Source organism: Synchiropus splendidus, chromosome 7 (genome assembly GCF_027744825.2).
Source record: "Synchiropus splendidus isolate RoL2022-P1 chromosome 7, RoL_Sspl_1.0, whole genome shotgun sequence".
In the NCBI taxonomy this organism is placed as follows: domain Eukaryota; kingdom Metazoa; phylum Chordata; class Actinopteri; order Syngnathiformes; family Callionymidae; genus Synchiropus; species Synchiropus splendidus.
In genome coordinates, this window is record NC_071340.1 from 20436525 (window position 1) to 20454650 (window position 18126).

General features: G+C 43.2%; 3 protein-coding genes across 3 annotated transcripts; 2 read left to right on the forward strand and 1 right to left on the reverse strand.

The window, feature by feature from the left end:
* Positions 1-740: 740 nt before the first annotated feature.
* Positions 741-4538, reverse strand: anxa1a (annexin A1a). Its single transcript, XM_053870232.1, has 12 exons — positions 4462-4538; positions 3886-3962; positions 3374-3464; positions 3143-3237; positions 2958-3071; positions 2803-2893; positions 2649-2728; positions 1602-1746; positions 1279-1374; positions 1138-1196; positions 944-1066; positions 741-862 (listed from the first exon to the last, which is right to left on the reverse strand). Exons 2-12 carry the CDS (start codon positions 3943-3945, stop codon positions 803-805), a joined length of 1014 nt encoding a protein of 337 aa, XP_053726207.1. The 5' UTR covers positions 3946-3962; positions 4462-4538; the 3' UTR covers positions 741-802.
* A 4567-nt stretch (positions 4539-9105) lies between these two features.
* Positions 9106-9885, forward strand: LOC128762540 (uncharacterized). Its single transcript, XM_053870854.1, has 5 exons — positions 9106-9177; positions 9237-9359; positions 9429-9521; positions 9600-9660; positions 9719-9885. Exons 1-5 carry the CDS (start codon positions 9106-9108, stop codon positions 9883-9885), a joined length of 516 nt encoding a protein of 171 aa, XP_053726829.1.
* A 353-nt stretch (positions 9886-10238) lies between these two features.
* Positions 10239-14692, forward strand: si:dkey-96l17.6 (uncharacterized). Its single transcript, XM_053870233.1, has 13 exons — positions 10239-10334; positions 10399-10526; positions 10594-10703; positions 10780-10886; positions 11350-11449; positions 11530-11722; positions 11778-11958; positions 12027-12258; positions 13371-13531; positions 13603-13704; positions 13774-13871; positions 13939-14017; positions 14096-14692. Exons 1-13 carry the CDS (start codon positions 10287-10289, stop codon positions 14144-14146), a joined length of 1590 nt encoding a protein of 529 aa, XP_053726208.1. The 5' UTR covers positions 10239-10286; the 3' UTR covers positions 14147-14692.
* The last annotated feature ends 3434 nt before the right edge of the window (positions 14693-18126 follow it).

Consider the following 18126-nt stretch of genomic DNA (forward strand, 5'->3'; position numbering starts at 1 on the left):
TCTATGACACCTAATTTGCTCCATTGAATATTTAGTTGTTCCTCAAAAATAAGTGTTTAAAATATCTATGTGTGGTAGTGTTTATGTCAATCTTTTGAGTATTTTAGAAAAAGAATCCGTATTTCTTTAAAACCTGGCAACCGAGAGTCGGCCCGATTTTCCACTCCCCTCGTGCGTTTATAACCAGTTCCACTTCAGATATCAGGCGTTTAAAGTATCTCAATCTGTTCACTTTTTAATGACCAAAAAATAATAATAATAAAAATCAAACATGCTGTTGGCCATTGTTGTGAATGAAATAAATGCTCGGTGACTTGTGGTATACTTATGGTATATTGAAATAGGTGAAATGATGGGAACATTAATGTCAGCGGGGCAGTGTTTGTTGACAATTTATAATCCCACCGCATTGTTATGTGCTTGCTTATTATGCCATTATATTATGGCAAATGTAAACTGGAATCTGTGCACTTCAAGATACAAAAGAGTCTCATGAAGGTGAATAGTGTTATCAGAAAACAAGGACACAGAGGCAGTAAATTGCATTTATTGTGAGTTACCTTCCTTCCTAGCGATATTCAACGGTCATCGGTTCATCAATCCGTTGTACAAAACAGAATGTAATGTAAATGAAAATCCTACTGATGTGCTGCTGATGGTAGAGTTAGTCTTCTTAGTCTTTTACTGCAGTATTAATAGCACTGTGGTTCTTCACAAGAGCATTTAAGGCACAATATGTGTCAAGAGATTCTATTTTATTTTTCAGCTGCATGGCATCAACGATTGCGAGGGGTCATTCGGATTAGTTCTCTGACCCACAGAGAGCGAGGAGAATCTTCTCGTAGTCTCCTTTAGTGTCATCCTGAGGAACAAATGGGATGATATGAATGAGATGCATCCTGACTATCTGACATTGACCACATTCCCATCGTGTGGTTCTTACCAGAATGTCCTGATAAAGTGTTTTACCAAACTTCTTCTTGTACTCCTCCTTGATTTTTCTGAGGTCAATTTCAGAGCGGCTCACCATGATGCGGCTTAAGATGTGTTTGCGGGTTCCAGAGCCCTGAGGGAATAACAGTGGTGTCAATGGAAACCACAGGTCTTCATTTACGATTTCAGCTTGCAATGATATACCTTCATGGCCAGGTTGAGCCTCTCAGCGAAGTAGCCGGGTCTGCTCCCAGCACACTTCACTGAAAACATTATTCAGATTAGTTTATTCCATCAGCAGGCGTCGATTCAGTTCATTACTCCAACAACGAATTTGACACGTACCCACTGCTGTGAGACACTTTTCAATATCCCCCTTCATCTCCAGGTCAATGGCCTTGGCTACATCCACTTTGCTGTACTTTGTGTAGCGGTCGAACACTGCAGGTTAATAAGACAAGAACAAAAAACATTTAATTCTAATAACTCCCTGTATTTCAGGTGCTTGGATCCGAAACTACAACCACATGCACAAACATACATCAAATGACTTTCAAGAAAAATAAAAACATATTACACTGACAATAACTTGAGAACACAAAGAGAATTTTTTAAAATGTGGTCACTTCACATCAAGAAGATGAGCAAGAGTTTAGTTGCGATCGAACCTTGACGCAGGTGAGGAGCACTCCTGCTGGTGAGGATCTCAATGAAAGCGGAGCAGTCTTTGCCCTTCCTTCCTTCTCCTGCCTCATACAAAGTTCTGGCATCGCTGTCCACCAGCTGATCACACACTCCCTCAGTCCTGCCAGCCTGTGAGGACATAAAGAGGGACTTCACATTATTTGCTAAAAAACCTTTATTTCACCTGTTTCCCTTTAAAAAAATGACGTGGAAAAAAATCAAGTTCAAAACCATGTGTATATTGAAGAATAAGGATACAGAATAAGCATGTTTCGAGAATTAACACCGTTCTGACACTTCAGAACTCCAGCTGCTGCAGTTAAGCAGAACAGGAAGGGAGGTGGTTTGCTCATGTTCAGATCATATTTCCTGTAATTTTGCTATTTAACCATGAACTTGATATTAAAAACAAAGGACAGAGTAACTCTATGGTGTCGGTATTACATGTTTGTATGCAATTGATTTCCGATGGTCACAGTCATGAAGCAAAAACAAGGCACATATACATATATCAATTATTCCATGAAGACAAATGGCAACAACATTGAGAACTACAGGGCAACAAGAACAAATAACAGCTGAGATACTGTTGAATAGTGAATGAATAGTCTTATTACCACTAAATTGGCTCACAGACTTGGCTCACAGTGGTGGTGCGTTGTCTTGACTTGCTACTTTAAATTCTCAGAAGTGGGAACTGACTGAGTTCCTGACTGAGGCCAAAGTTACTGAAATATTTAATTGTGTATACACTTGCGCTCAGAATTTTAGTTTTGGGTTTTCCTTTCATGAGTCTGTTATTTTAGGGAAGCAGCGCCAGAAGGTTTATGGCACTGAGGTTGACCACACCCAGACCTCGCTCCTAGGAGGAGGGTGAGTCGTCAGGGCGAGGAGGGGCTTTCCATTGTATGAATCTACAAATGCATCTGAGGGACAGTATTTCAAACTCACAGTGGTTGTGATGTGATGACAGGAATGTTTTGTGTGAGCGCCAGCCTAAAGCCAGGAAGGAAGTGGAGTGACAGCAGTACCTTGCAGAGCTCCAGCAGGGCTGTCCTGAACTCTCCACTGGTGTCAGACCTGATGTCCTCCTCCAGATCTTTCTTGTACTCTTGCAAAATAACACAGCGTTTCTTGTGAGTGAATATATCCGAACAATGTAAAAAACTGGGCAAGACCACCTACCTTCCTTGTAGGCCTTCTTTATATCCAAAATCTCCCTGTTTGTACGAGAGGCCATCACCTCTATTAAGGTGTCCTCGTCCGTGCCTAAGCCCTGAAATGAAAACGGGTAAACATTTTCACTCTGAGGCCAAAAATGCCCATGCATTTCTGCATACCTTCATGGCCATTTTGAGCAGCTCGGCGTCGTACTGGGCGGGCGTCTTCAGCAGGGCCATTACAACATCTTCCAGATCTCCCTTCAGAGCTTTTTTCAGGGCTGCATCCAAAGGCTGAGAGGGAGCGGCCAGTACAACCAGTTCACCAATCCTCCCACACTATCAAAGACTCGCGCTTCTGTTACCTTGCCCTCCGCCTGCTCGTAGGCCCGCTTGATCTGCTGCCTTTGCTCGTTGCTTCTCTTCACCAGAACTTCAATGATGGTGTTCTCATCCACGCCTGCACAGATGCCAACACCACAATCAATGAACCTACTGCAAGTACCGCTTACTGGCCAGGAGATGGAGTCACATTCTCTAACTTCAGCTCAACAATTGCTCAGTCCAAACATTCAGCAACATGCTTTGGAGGTCACCTTTTGCCTTGATGGCCTTTTCAAGAGCAGCAACATCAGCACTGGCGTTGAAGTTAGCAACTGCCTTCACTGTTCCGTCGTTCTTCAGGACCTAAATGAATGAATGACAATGAGACATATGAGATGCCACGTTTCATCATGAATGTTACTTCCTGTTGACTATTATTTCCATGGTAACCATTAGGCTTTTAACAGATCTTTTGCAGATTTACAGAAAGGAGAAGCAGCAGCCAAAAGGGAGGGATCAGAGAGCTTTGCTCCTATGAGTCACACAATCCTGATGGTCCCTCTCCGCGTAAATGATTGCCGCACTCCCTTTATGGCTGCTCTCATCTAATCTCCTTGAACCTTCTCTAAAGTCCCACTCATTCCGTCCACATTTCTGTTTTACTCCAAACTCCGCCTGATGAAACTGTTCCACCCAGGCATACCACAGGAAGAGAGAGAGAAAAAAAAAGGGGAAAAACACTGGTTGGCCTTAGCAACAAGAACAGAACCACAGAGTTACGTACTGAGTCATCAGGCATGCCCAGATAGACCGTCTGCTTCATGAACTCTGTGATGAAAGACATGGTGGGAGATCTGGAGTCTGCAACAGAGGAGAGAAGGCTCCGAGTTGATATACACTCACGTTAGAGAAATGTACATCAGTAACATGTCAACAGTCGCAGTACAAACATAAACAGATCGAGAAAGTCTTGTTTCTTATTTGCATATGAAGCCATTTGCTAATGTATTTACATTGGCTCTTACTTTCCATAATGAAAACTGTACTGTGAAGGCAACTGACCACACCCACATCCAACGCTGACACGGATCTCTGCTCTACATACGTGCACATCACTATCTGTACACATAAACAGATGTGCTCATATTCCCTCAGTATGCTATCACCGCTGTTAAATAAACTTCTCAAATCAGACTCGTGCCACTGAGCTGCAGCCTTCCAGCCACACCCACATGATTGGGCAACTGTTTAGAGAAGAGAGTGAAACACAAACTGCGCAAAGAAAAAACTCCAACCTCAAGCTGATACTAGAAGCAACAAGGATTTCATTAGCTTTTAGAGAAGAGTAAAACAAGCTTACTGTGAGGCTTCAGGGGTGGAAAGGAATGGCTCTCAGAGTTTCCAGGGGCTGGCTTGGAGCACAGGCAGATTATTTATACAGAAGTTAAACTCCACCTAAAACACAGGCCCACCCATTCTCAACTCCTCCTCTGCCATTGGCTGGTTCCACCCTGAGGTTGCACACATTGTGAGAGGACAGATGTGTAAAAGATAGAAACAGCTGATTGAAAGCAGTCGCTGCTGGCAAGACCAAACATGAGCAGGTTAGAAAGAGGAGCCAGTCCAACTCATGAGCTCACTGTTTCACACCCAGAAAATCACTTTCACTACGTTCACATTTCATTGTTGCATTGTGTCAAATACAAAAAAAAAACCAATTGTGTTTTGTTCCACCAACAATCTGAGGAGCATACTTCATTGCTCCTACGTTCTCCATAGTTAAAATAATCTCCATGCAAGATGAGTAAAACATTGTGTCCTCCTGCCCCCTGATCCTATCACTCTGTTGTGGAGCGCAACAAACGGCTCCAAAACCTCTTCATCTGAGACTTGATGTAGTTAACATGCTGATGAATGAAGGAAATCCAGAGAAAGGTTGTGCAGATCCACACCTCCAACATAAACTCCATCATCACCGCCGCCATCACTATGTGGTATTCTGCTGCGAGAAATCTCAGACCGAATTCAACGGCAGCAAACTATCCAAGCTGACCGTTCCACACTTGCATCCCTCTATCAGTGTCTCCAGGCAAGCAACAGCAGCCGTGCAGGTGGGATTGAAGTGCTCTGTCTGGACGTCAGATGTTTGATTTGCTCCTCAGACAGGAGCCATCTGACTCTCAAAAGCAGCACTTTCTTTTTTTTGTCTGCAACATGAACACCGTCTCTGACCTCCCACCGGTACTGCACACTGGATGACTGTCCTGGTGACACCATACGTCTAAGGAATGACATGTCACCATGGCAACGGCGTGGACTTGACTCTACCTGTTGCCTACATGTATGTCAACAGTGTGGATGACTTTCTCACAAAAGAGCCAGGATGTTGACACATACTTTCACACACACTCACATGTAATGTCCTCAGCACACACCCTAACACTGGATTAGATTGCATCTTGTCCACACAGTGCTTACTTGCTATCTTTCCCTGAGTCAAATCTTTGCTTTCAATAGAATTATTTGCCGTACAAAACTGGTCAGTTTTGCAAATGAATACTGAAAGGCGCTGCATGTAGAGTGATTAACTTTATTCCTTCACTTAAAAGTGTTTTTAATGCATATTTTTGGAAGCAAAAATGGCACTTATTTACATACCTCTTGGATCAATCTTTCACATGTATATTAAAAATTGTTTGACAAAACACAAGTGAGAATTTAAGACTGCTTAGAAAGTTTTTTTTTGTTTGTGACAGGTCATGAGTCAGATGACAAAGTACTGTCCCCAAAACTTGGCTTAATATCAAATGGTCTTCTACCCTGCTTGTCTAAGAAAAGTAGCCTCCCGATGCACTTTAGCCATTAGCCTGTACTGACTGAGCGTAAAGCTGCACTGTTTTTGTGTTGAATTTAATAATTAAATTAGTCCATTTGATCTGTGTCACTTATATTGACTGTAATTTTTACAAACAAGGTCACAATCGTCTGAATGAATGCCCGATCTCCAAGGTAAACAGAAGTACAAACAGCCTCCAGTTACAATCTCTAACTTACACACGGAAACCTGAGGATGGATGAGTGGTTACGCACAGGCTTTTACCACCACACTTTTAAGGCGGGCAGTGCTGAAACCTCATCTGTGTAAGTTTAATATTTAAAGACTGTTGAGAGTTTGGTTCCCGTAAGCAAGTCATCGTCCTCACTAGGCTTAGAGCTGCAGCAGCCGAACTCAGGAGTCTCACAGGTAAATATGATTCTTCTGTTTTCATTCCTTCATTTATACATGTTTGTTATAGCTGCAATCCAAAACAATATTTGTCTTAAATTTTAGTGATACAATTCATCTGAATGAAAGCAAATAAACGCTCTCTCTTCTGTAGATTCTGGACAAATCTAAGTTACATCTTGAAAGAAAAATGTATGCAAACCCTGCTGGCGGGAACCACGGCTCTTATACTTTGACTTTCCTGGGCAAGAAAGTTGGAAGACACCACGCTGTCGCTCCGGCCACCAAGCAACGTGAGTAGTTGTCAAAGATGTTTGCATTAGCATGTAAGCAATCATCGCTGTGATTATATCAGCGTTATCGTTGGACGATCAGTGAGATAGCAAAAGGATAGAGCAGGCAGAAGCAGACATGTGAGCCAGATGTGGCTTAAATATTTCAGCTGCCGGTGTGGATCAGTATCAGGACAACAGGAACCGTGAGGAGAACAAGAGTGACTCAGCTATTGTTCAAATTATCACCAGATATTAGAAGAATTCTGTCAAAAGTGTTGACTTTTTTCAAGAGTATAACTGAACAAGCAAGTCACTATTACGATTAATTTTTTTCCTTGCTATTTGAGTGGAAAATAACGTACGTAACATATACTGTCTAAATTCAACTTGTCTCTATATTACTTCAATTCGCTGGGTGCTCTCTTGTCTAAAGAGGGTTAGCTAGTGTTATCTATGCAGCTAGGACTTGCCTCCTCCACTGAAACGCCTCCTCTTTTGAGGGGAACCCCTGAGCACGCACCAGTTGGACACGCTTGGAACACCTATCAGTACCATCACTTCTAAGAGGTGTAGTCTTACGAACTTTTATTCCTCAGGTGCGTGGGAGGTCTCCAACACATCCACCAGTGAGGAGGAACCAGCGGTGTCCCACAGGCCTCGGCAGGATCAGACAGACTGCTACGAGCCTGATGATTTACCAGGCAGCGTCCCACAGCTGAGGACAGTCACACACAAGTCACAGTTTAAAGACAACACAGCAGGTCAGCGCAGTAGAGCATCGCCTCACGCACACATGTGATTGATGGACATGATCATCATCTACATCACTGCAGCAATTTTGTTACACAATGCTACTGAGGGCCAAACGACACCTGCAACATGTGGTCTGTTGCTTAAAGAATGGGAATTTTTCTGTCTCCTTTAAAAGGTGTTTCTGGCAACAAAGTAGTGGTGTCATGCCACGCCCACATTCCTGTCAGAGGAAACAAAGGAGGGGGAGGGTGGGCTGAGAAGATATGAGACACAGGGTGATGAAATATGAAGATGATAACTCATGAAATGTGTCATGCAGGATTGCTTCATTTTTGTTCCAATGTCATGGAAATTTAGAAAATATATATATAAATATATAAAACAGCAACAGAACACAGATGATAGCAGTGAAACGCTATAAACATGTTTCAAAGTTTGTTTTTACCCCAAAATAAATCCAATGTGTTTCACCAGTTTTAATGTCTCTTTTAATGAATGTCTCCAGTTTCTGTCTCAAGAATGTCGTCACTGCAAGGGCCGGCAGAACACATCACCCTGACTCATGCTCCCGTGAATACATTTGAGATGTTGTTGTCTCGAACACCTTTAACCAATGGTTTCACTGCGCTGTCTGTATAAACATTCACAACTCGCTGTGTCGAGGATCCTGTGACCGTATGATCTACAGAGTTAGACAGTGTTTCTTCAACTAAACTGCTGATGTGAAAATGTTCTTGTTTTTAATATGCTTCTTATCTTTTGGCACTTGCCATCACTTCCCGTCATGGGGTGCCAAAGTCAGCCTCCCAGTGACTGGTCCTCTTCCTCACTAATCTTTCAGATTCAATAATAAAGCAAAAATGACTGAACCAAACCTGAATTAATTGTTACAACTAACACAAAAATATTCATACTAAAATGGCCGCAAATATTTAATTGATTAAAGAGGTCTTATAATAAACGCCATGCCCTCATGATACGTGTTTTGACTCAATAATAATGTAGTAATTTCTAACCACATTCAGCTCAATACCAGCTTTATACATGGCGCATATCTGTCTGACGTTCTTCAGGGAAGGGTATTTAGGTGAGTCAAGAGCATAGTTACACAATAAGGCTGCCAATCATGACAGATTCCAGGAGTCACACTTCTTCAAGGCAGCTAGGAGACACGGTACACTGAGGGTCAAAATATTTTCCTGACATTTCATTGTTAGCATTTCTTTGCATTCAGTTGAACACCAAAGCCGGCTGAGGAAGCGGTGGGAGGCATTCGACGCTGGCTCGGTGCTGATCGGGAGAACCCCCCGCAGCAAGGTGCCAGCAGGAGAATTATATTTGTGGTTCCTAAATGGGCAGGTAGATGACGGATGTCGCGTTTTGCTTGGCAGGCCAATCAGAATCTCAGCTGTCAGACTGCAGTGAAGCGGATCAGGTGACACCGCGAGAGCTTAAGATCTACATCCCCTTTGAATCAGCTGAGCTCTGCATCACAGAGGTGAGATGGTGAACGGAGGATTGGATCGGGTTAAACTCCAAATGAGTCGCACTGTAGCGCAGCAAATGAACTTTATTTTGAAGTAGAACTGACTCCTGGTGTATCAGCAGACACACAATGAAGCCAGTGTCACACACTGTTTTGCCATCCTGCTAGCGCTCACATGCTTGCCATAGTTGGCCTAGTGTTCTGCTGGAAGACATTTTATCGGTGGTGATTTATCGGTCACAGATCGCAAAAGACTTGGAAGCAATGAAGAGCAGACACTTGGAAATGGTGCAGGAGTTGGAGGAGAACCTCCAGCTGACGGTCCAGGAGAACCAGGTAACCACGTGAGATCGACATGTGTTGGAAGGTCAAAGACTCACTGTCCCGAGGGTCAGGAGTGGACGGAACAAAGGATCAAATCCCACTATCAGAGCAAGTTCAACAGTCTTCGTAGAATCCTGCACCTCTACCAGGAAAAGATTAAGAAGAGGAATGAAGAATGGGAGATGAAGATTGAGGTCGGTATCACTGGAACAATGAGCAAATATTGTTGGACTTGTGGGTGATTCAACCAACAACTCCTGCAGGCCCTGACTGCCAGAAACAAGCAGCTGATAAAGGAACAAGAAGCAGAGGCGAGGAGGAGTAAAGAAGAGGCCCAGAGGTGGCAAAAAGAAAAAGTTGAGTAATACCTCATGACTGTTGTGAGGCACAGCACCACCTGGTGGTCCAGTTTCAGTTCACTTTGTCCCCCCCAGACTGAATTACTCGAGCTGTGCTCCAACAGACTGGACCTCCTGCACAGCCAGCAAACATCTAGTAAGTAGGTAAGCCACACTTTTTTGGAGCACAAACAAAGGATCTCTCATTTTAACAGCTGTGCAGGAGCTTCAGATGACCAGACAGGAGGTCAGCAGAGTCCAGGAAATGTTGATCTTGTCAGCACAGGTGGCCACTGAGGAGGTGGGCAGCACAGGAAACCAGCAGTCAGAACAGGTTTACACTGCTATTGTTTACAAACATGACTGTAATATTTCACACTGAAGGGAAGCAAAACACACATGTCAAATACATGAAGAAAAACACCTCAGGTCACTATACAACTTGGAGGTGAGTATTTCAGTTCATGCCCATCTTGTTATTGTCCCAAACAAGCCCAAAACAGAAGCTGAGGCACTGGGCTCCTCTTTATCTCTGCCTTGCCTGCTTCCTGAGTCTCCAAACCTGACATCATGGCTGGTGTTACTGATGTAGGATTAAACTTCCCCTTCACTCTCTGATGCTCTCCTGACCCTCCTGTCTCCAATTATTCCACCCCGCCTGCACTGTACTTTTCGGCACAGCCTCCACTAGAGGGTGCTGAAGCCTGCCTGGATGAGCATAAGGGGAGTTTACAACAGGACAGAGACCAGACTGATACTCAGGCGTCAAAACACACTCCTGCTATGCATCAGCCTCCGTGCAGTGTTCTGCTCCCGACCATCATTCTCAAGGTGATTACATAAAAACACAGAATCATATTGTAAATTCATCTGCCACAAGTTATGTTATGTTTAGTGCCACGAGCTGTGCATGTCAGTGACTGAAGCCAGGACTCTTCTGAACCAAATGATTGACGACAATGAAGCCATTCTCAACGAAACCAGGAAGAAACTGGACCACCTGCAAAGTGCCACTGAACATGGGTGAGATATTGCACAAGGGAACTTCTCATATGTCTCCCTGCTTAAATATGTGTCTACCATGTTGCAGTTCAGATGAATTTGAGTTGAACTTGACTCTTCTGCAAGAGACTGTGCAGGAGTTTGAGGTTTCTGAAATGGCCCTGGAGTGCATCAAAACTGGGCGGAGTCCCTCCATAAGTTAGTCTCCATACTTTGTCCGCAGTTCTAAAGCAAAATAGCAGATGAAGTAATCATTTTTTTAATTCATACACAGACTGTGATGCCGACTCGGAACATGAGGATGTCCTGGGGGCCGACCCTTTCAGGACCTCAGAGGCGGTGAAAAGCTTGGGGCATCAACTTCTTCTGTTGCAGGATAAGGTTTGATACTTCACTGGTTGATCTTGTGCAGTCAAACTCAAGGCCTGTGGGCCACAACCGGCTCGCAATATTTTTGCAAATGGTACAACAAAATCTGTTGGTTCCTTCAATGAACAAAAATCATTCCAAAAACACAAAAAATTAAAGAAAAACAAAAAGTACAAGGCATTATTAAAAGATATTCACATATAACTTGCAAAATGGAGACCAAAAAGATTAAATAAATATGTGAGTGAAGTCATCTGCTGTGATGTCACTGAAAGAAACAGTGGATATAACATAAAAAGAAGGACAAGCTTAAATCCTGATTGTTATATTACAAATAATCCTTTTATTTAAGAAAAAATGATGACATATTGTTCGCTATCGCTGGTCAATTTTTTGAAAATTAAAAGAATACAGTTTTAAAAGCGTGTTGCCCAAGTTTCATAGAACGACCCAATGACTACATCTTCTCTACAAGTTGAGGCAGGAACAAGAGGAGAAGAAGAAGATCATCGAAAACTACACTTCTGAAAGGACCATGAGGAGGAAATACTACAATATGGTGGAAGACATGAAAGGTAGACCCCAACCCTAACTCTAAAAAAGTAGTCTAAAAGGACCGTTTTGTTGAGCTGATAAAATGTTTTACTTGTGGCAGGAAAAATCAGAGTATTTTGCCGGATTCGACCACCAGCCGACACAGAGGGAGTGCAGGGTGGGGTCAAGGTTCTGAAGAAAATCGATGACTACACTGTCGCGGTAGAGACTTCAAGAGGACCAAGGGAGTTTTTCTTTGACCACGTTTTCGGTGCTGAAGCTTCTCAAGACGAGATTTTTCAGGACACCAGCAGGTGAGAGCAACACCTGGTTCCAGAGGAACACATCAGGATTTATTTTTGTCCGCAGGCTGATCCAGTCGGCTATTGACGGTTATAACGTCTGCATCTTTGCATATGGGCAAACTGGCTCTGGAAAGACTTACACCATGGTTGGAGACAAAGAACAGAAGCAGCCTGGGATCATGCCGAAAACTTTCACCACAATATTTGACATCATACAGCAGAACTCCACTAAATTTCTCTTCAAGGTTTTCAGTAAAAAGAGCTCAGATTTGAAGAGTGACATCCTCATTTGCCAGCGTTGTCTGTGTCTCAGGTTTCAGCCTACATGTTGGAGCTCTACAACGACCGGCTGCGGGATCTTTTGGTTGGCCAAAGTGATGATTTCCAGTCGCAATCTGAAGGACCGTCCAGGAGGGTGGAGATCAAACGGAACAGGAAAGGTTTTGTGTTTGCACAAGGAGCAGAAATAAAGGAAGCTTCCAGTCCTCTGGAGCTCTGTGCTCTGTTCCAGCAGGCCTGCGCCAACAGACACATCTCTGCCACCAGTGAGTTCACCATCTATACCGGCGTTTTTCAACCAGGGTGCCGCGGCGCAGTAGTGTGCCGTGGGAAAATGATCCAGTTTCATCTCATTTGTCCGGAGATAGAGGTGGGCGATATGATGACATTAAATTATGACAATTAGAACGTGCTGACGAACAACTAAAGTGAGGAAATCACATGGATTCACTGACATTCTTTCTATACACTATACTGTAGAGCTACAGTGTGTTGATGCGCTGATCTGTCCGTCAGTCACAGCAGTGCAAATGTGCAACTTCCAGCTGTTTTTAAACCTGATGCGCCTCTAACTTGACCACACACTTTCACCACAGAACCATGGAGGGAGGGATCCTTGTCGGAGCCGCCACCATGCCAAAGACTGTCTGCACCGCAGAGCTAACAGAACTAACGGCTAACGTGACGTCTCACTTCAAAACTTTACTGATACTCATAGACTGTCAAAGTTTGCTTTGTGGTTTAAAAGTTGGCAAAAAACTAAATGCACAACAAAATAAATGCACTCCACAATGTGAAGAGACAGAGAATAATTGTTATTATCATTGTTGTTAATAATTGTTATTATCATTAAAGTTATTATTTAAAGTAAATAAATAAATAAATTATGACGTATGTTGTCATATTGCCCGCCCCTATCTAGGGACATTTGAAACAAATACATATTCTGCAATTTGTTTTTGCAAATAGCATCGCAAAATAACAACAGAGTGTAGCTACAGTTTTTCACCAATTAATAGGGATTTTCTATTGGACTTAAAGCACAAGTGCGCTTTGGCCGAGGTTCCTTTTGTGGTGTGCCCTAGAATTGGCTAGAAAAAGGCTGAAAAACACTCATCTATAGAGTGCCATGCAGCCGGATCTAAACGGCTTCCTGCTTCATGGTCTGCATTAATGGCGTTAGTCTCAGTCCTAAGGAGGTGAAGGAACTTGAAAAAACATCAAGGGGACGCATGAAAGTAGCACAGCAGACAGTTCATTTAGCTCCTTGTCTGAATGCCCTACCGCATTCTTTGTGTCAGGGCACAAGGTCAGTGTGGAGACAAAGGATGTGGATGCAATCAGGAAATATAGTTGTTTTCTCTCTCTCCCTCTTCAGAAATGAATATCGAGAGTTCGCGTTCTCATCTCATCGTTGGCATCACAGTGGAGAGCCGGAACCTCACCAATGGAAGCCTGAGCTCCGGGAAGCTGAGTCTGGTCGACCTGGCGGGCAGTGAGAGGGCAGCCAAGGCCGGAGCCAGAGACCACCAGCTGAAGGTTTGTCACTTCCTCCAGTAAAGGAGATGCCGGTTGGTATAAGTGTAGCGCCCTGTGTTTTCTTGCATGAGGCCAACTGCATCAACAAGTCCCTGAGTGTGCTGGGGGACGTCATCTCCGCGCTGTCAGCCGAGCTGCCGCACGTGCCGTACAGGAACAGCAAGCTAACTCAAGTCAGACTCTGAAGTGAGCAGCTGGAGTCATGATGTGCTGACAGTATTGTTGTGGTTCGGTTTTCTCAGGTGATGCAGGATTCTCTCGGAGGGAACTCCAAAACGCTCATGATCGTCAACGTCTCTCCGTCAGAGTGCAACCTCGATGAAACTCTGACATCACTGATGTAATTCTTGAAATCGCAGTGATGGTTGAGTCAAGGTCTTGTTGAAGGTCATTTTTCTTTCTAACAGCTACGCTGCGAGAGTAAAGTCCATCACCAACAGTGCGCAGAGAAATGTGGAAAGCAAAGAGATCGCTCAGCTGAAAGAGGTTAAAGAAAGATTTGAACCAAACCATCAGAAGTGTATATATTATTATACCTTTAATGATCTGTATTTACATCTACAGATCATCAGGAGGCTAAGATCTGGACAGACCGTGGATGAAGAGGACATCTGACTCTGAGACGCTGAGACCTTTACATTGGACAGGCGGATACTGTGGTGGATTGTTACTAATTCATTGACATGAAATTCAATGAAATTTGAGGTTCACCTTCCAAAATGTTCAACAGCACTGACTTGGCAGTGTGTCAGTGAGAGTGGTCCTGTGTCCTGTAAGGTCACCCAGAGAGCAGGGTAGACTGAAGGGAGAGTGGAATCTCAAAGTGTCTTTGGATTAAGTGGCGTTAACCGTAAGCCTGCATCTACTCCTTGTATCCTGTTGTGTGTCCTGTAGTATTAGGTGTTGCAAGAGCAGAGAGGTTGTGATCGACATGTTCTCTGTGATCTGTTTGGAAGTGGCTGCCTTTTCTTTTTTTTTTAATTCTCAATTTTATTCATTACCTGTCCAAGACTGGTCTGTGGGTTTAGCTATGCCTGTTGTGGATTTTTCTCTGCCTTTTATTTTTGGGTACTTCCTTATTTTAATGCAAATACTAACTAAATATTTTCACCATTCACAACAATCTCTGTTGGTGTTCCGGATCGATTTGAGTTTGACCGCCTTTATTCATCCCACACCATCATTAAAATGCAGTATATCTCTGTACTAATGTATGTGTAGAGTATGTGTCTGGAGGCATTTTTCCATCAGTGTTCTTGTGTCTGTGTTTCAGCAGGATGGATCTGTTTGGAGTATATTTTCACATATCTTTCGGGAGTACATTGAAAGCTACAGAGGAATTGAAAGAAAGAAGTAATTCTAAGTGTGATTTCAATGCAAATGCAAATGCAAAAAAACATCAGCACTCACCTGCCATGACCTGATACTGGCTGATGGGGGCGCATGTGTCATTGGATGGTTGGATGAGGAAGCTGTTTAAGATGGTAAACCAAAAAGGAAGATATGAAGTTCATAAAAATGCCTCCATCTGTCCTGTTTATTTTGACTAATATAAGCGTGACTGACTAAGTCCATGAGTTCTTGCCAGAGAAAGTGACAGCTTATATGCTTCACCAACTGATCAATGACAATGACTTAAATAAACCATCACAATTTTCATGATAAGGACTTTTTCAGGAGTCCCATTTGTTCCTCCCTTTCTGGAATCTGATCAATCCTGCCTCCTCTTTCAGACCCCTTTACCCTCTCTTCTTCATTCACTTCTATCAGCAGATTGATCTTTTGTGAGTCTCCAGTCTGTGTCCTAAAGAGCTCTTGGTTTGGGTTCCACTAGATTTCTTTGTGTGACCAAATAAAAAAAATCTGCTCATCTTAATAGAGACATTTGGAGCAGAGTAAAGCTTTATTAAGTCAATGTTCAATGGAGAGTGTAACATTGAAATGTTATTCCCAGATTCTCTTTAATCTTACATGGCTGATGAAAGTCAGGAGCAGCAGAACAAAAGACAGGATGCTCCGTGTACACATTATATCTGAAGCCCAATCTCTCCTGTTGACAGACCTATTGATAAAGCACACACTTCACATTTAATTCACCCACATATACTCTATTGTAAGCGCAGTGACGACATCAGATGGAACAAACTCACCGAGGATCCATCTAGAAACTAAATGGCTCCGGAAGTGAGTAAGTGGCCTGTTCCCTCTAGATAAAAACACAACTCAGACACACACTGTTTGATCTGAGCGCTGGCATTGCATAGAAGTCGGGACTGAAAAAACAAGATCAGCTATGTGAGGTCATGAAGGCGACCTCAGTCGTGACCACAGCCGGTGACCCCTAAGCGTTGGCTCTCATTTGTTCATTTTCTTCCACTGACTCCGATAAGAATGACCCAACAACAGAGAGCTGGGGATGCCCTTGTTTTCCTCTGTCTTCAAAGATTCCTTGTGTCCAGGAGAAACTCCTCAAAACACGCTGATGTCAGTCAATAATTTCAGCTGTTACCTCATATTTCAGTAACAAGTGGACGAAGTGAATGATACGCTGTTAGTGTATAATTAAAGAGTCTGTGAACATTTGAGCGTCTTTGCACAGAAACAAAAGCTCATAGTGGAGCACTTGTTTGTCGTCCATTTGGCTGCAGTTGTTCTCCGTGCTGGTGGTGTGAAAACCAGGCTGCAACGGAACAATAAACTGTCCATAATGCCATCAGACGTAGGCGGTGGATGACTCAATCTAGAAAGCCAACTGGTATGAGTCGATCAGGGTGGAACTCTTTTAGCTGTTGTTGGGCACATTGCAGGGGAGCTGACACACACTGCTGCCTCCATTCACATGTCAACAAGAACAGTTCCATCATCATCAGGCATCAGGGTTTAACATTTTTGATCATTTTATTTGACACGTGGGGTGCTCTCCATCTCTCCAGTATGGTGAACAATATGGTGATGTAGCCTACCAAGAACTACTTTTTTTTTTTTTTTTTTTTTTTTTTTTGTTCAAATGAACTTTATTTATTTATTTATAAATGAACTCATTTTTCCATCCCAAGCAAACAGAAACCTGGTTTAGGCTCCATTCTGTATCATCATAGATATATTCTTCTTCAACTGGAGCTTTGTAATACACCGTAACAGCATAACAGCTGAAACACTGGTGACAGCTATTGATGTCAGAGCCACGGGTAAGTTTGCATTTCTGATTAAAGGTGGTCAGGTTCGAATTTTTTTTAAAAAGCTCACTCTATTTTGCCCCCCGCCTTCCTTCCACAGAACAAAACTAGACCTCTACAGCGCATATCCACCCATATTGTGATATATATATATATCCAATACTATTGTCCCACATTATATATATATTTTGGTGTGGGTTTTTTTCTATTTCAATTGTCATCAATAACATTAATGTGTAAATTCGAATGAGCTGAACCGCACAGTAGGTGGCAGTAGCGGTCCAAAAACATTGAAGCTACAGTATTATTTTATTATCTTTTCTTTAAATTATTTTAATATTTGGAAATTGGTTGAGGTTTTTTTTTGACTGTGGTGCAAACCAGGATATCAAATTCAACTCCACACATACTTTGGACTTTCTCACAGACTCTTCTACTCCTTTCCTGTTCCTCTCATTTGCGCCTTCTTCCCCACTAATCCATGACAGCACACCTTCCAATATCCTCTGTCCAATCCCACCTCCTCATTGCTCTATTCTTCCTTGCCTTTCTTTCTGTCTGGCCGTCAGTGTAACTCAATCTCAACTGGTTTTACACCCGGCCCTGTCAGGGCCGGCCACAGCTCCTTTGACCTGCTGGTCGGCGACAGCATGTGTGTACTCTCAGACTCTAGGAAGCAAGAACAGCATCGGTGTGTTTAGTGGCCTGGCAGGGAAAAATAATCTGCAGAGTTATCCATACTTTCTCATCAAGTTAGGAGAGTTAGGTGTTAGGACAAGAGTTTTGAACATACAAATTCAACATTCAACTGAAGACTAAAGTGCTATAAATGCAGTTATCAGGGGAAAGATTTGAATTTTCACGTTTACACCTTATTAAATTTCCAAAAGCTGCGGCCACCCGTGAACTGAGCGTTTGAAGCGCCAATAAAACAATCATTGGAGTCACAATTTCCCACTGAGACACACATCTCCTGTTGTCAAACACGGACCCAGGAGCTGAATCAATCCCTTCTCAGTGCCGCATAATGAAGACTATTTGCTCTATAGACTGGCTGGCTGCAGGCTCCAGGGCCGCGCTGCACATTAGTATGGGAAGATGGTTCCCTCTATGATTTGCTCCACTGGTCCCTTCATCGAGCGGAGGGGTTAATGACAGAGGTTGTACGGTGCCCTGGATTATTCCCAGTGGCCTGTGTGTATTTCCAGTCAGCTTGGATCAAAATAGGCGCACCAGACAAAGTTATGTGATCCCATTGTTCCGGGGAGACAGTGGAGCAGCAGGTGGTCGCTAATCAAAGCAAACATCTTCCCAATTATGTTGGCTTCTTGTTTAATGGGCCTTTTAAGAGGCGGGCCACACTGGAGAGCCCACGGCTCGACAAATTGGTTCCTTTGAAAGAGTTTAAACGTTTACTTG

Bases quoted from the DNA above. Each gene is read 5' to 3' on its own strand.
- anxa1a (XM_053870232.1), bottom strand. From the start codon at position 3,945: ATGTCTTTCATCACAGAGTTCATGAAGCAGACGGTCTATCTGGGCATG. The intron at 3,238-3,373 runs GTGACCTCCAAA...GCATCTGTGCAG, and splicing joins AAAGGCCATCAAGGCAAAAG to GCGTGGATGAGAACACCATC. The intron at 2,894-2,957 runs GTATGCAGAAAT...TTTTCATTTCAG, and splicing joins TGCTCAAAATGGCCATGAAG to GGCTTAGGCACGGACGAGGA.
- LOC128762540 (XM_053870854.1), top strand. From the start codon at position 9,106: ATGAAGAGCAGACACTTGGAAATGGTGCAGGAGTTGGAGGAGAACCTC. The intron at 9,178-9,236 runs GTAACCACGTGA...CCCGAGGGTCAG, and splicing joins TGACGGTCCAGGAGAACCAG to GAGTGGACGGAACAAAGGAT. The intron at 9,522-9,599 runs GTTGAGTAATAC...TGTCCCCCCCAG, and splicing joins AGAGGTGGCAAAAAGAAAAA to ACTGAATTACTCGAGCTGTG.
- si:dkey-96l17.6 (XM_053870233.1), top strand. From the start codon at position 10,287: ATGCATCAGCCTCCGTGCAGTGTTCTGCTCCCGACCATCATTCTCAAG. The intron at 10,887-11,349 runs GTTTGATACTTC...CTTCTCTACAAG, and splicing joins TTCTTCTGTTGCAGGATAAG to TTGAGGCAGGAACAAGAGGA. The intron at 11,959-12,026 runs GTTTTCAGTAAA...TCTGTGTCTCAG, and splicing joins CCACTAAATTTCTCTTCAAG to GTTTCAGCCTACATGTTGGA.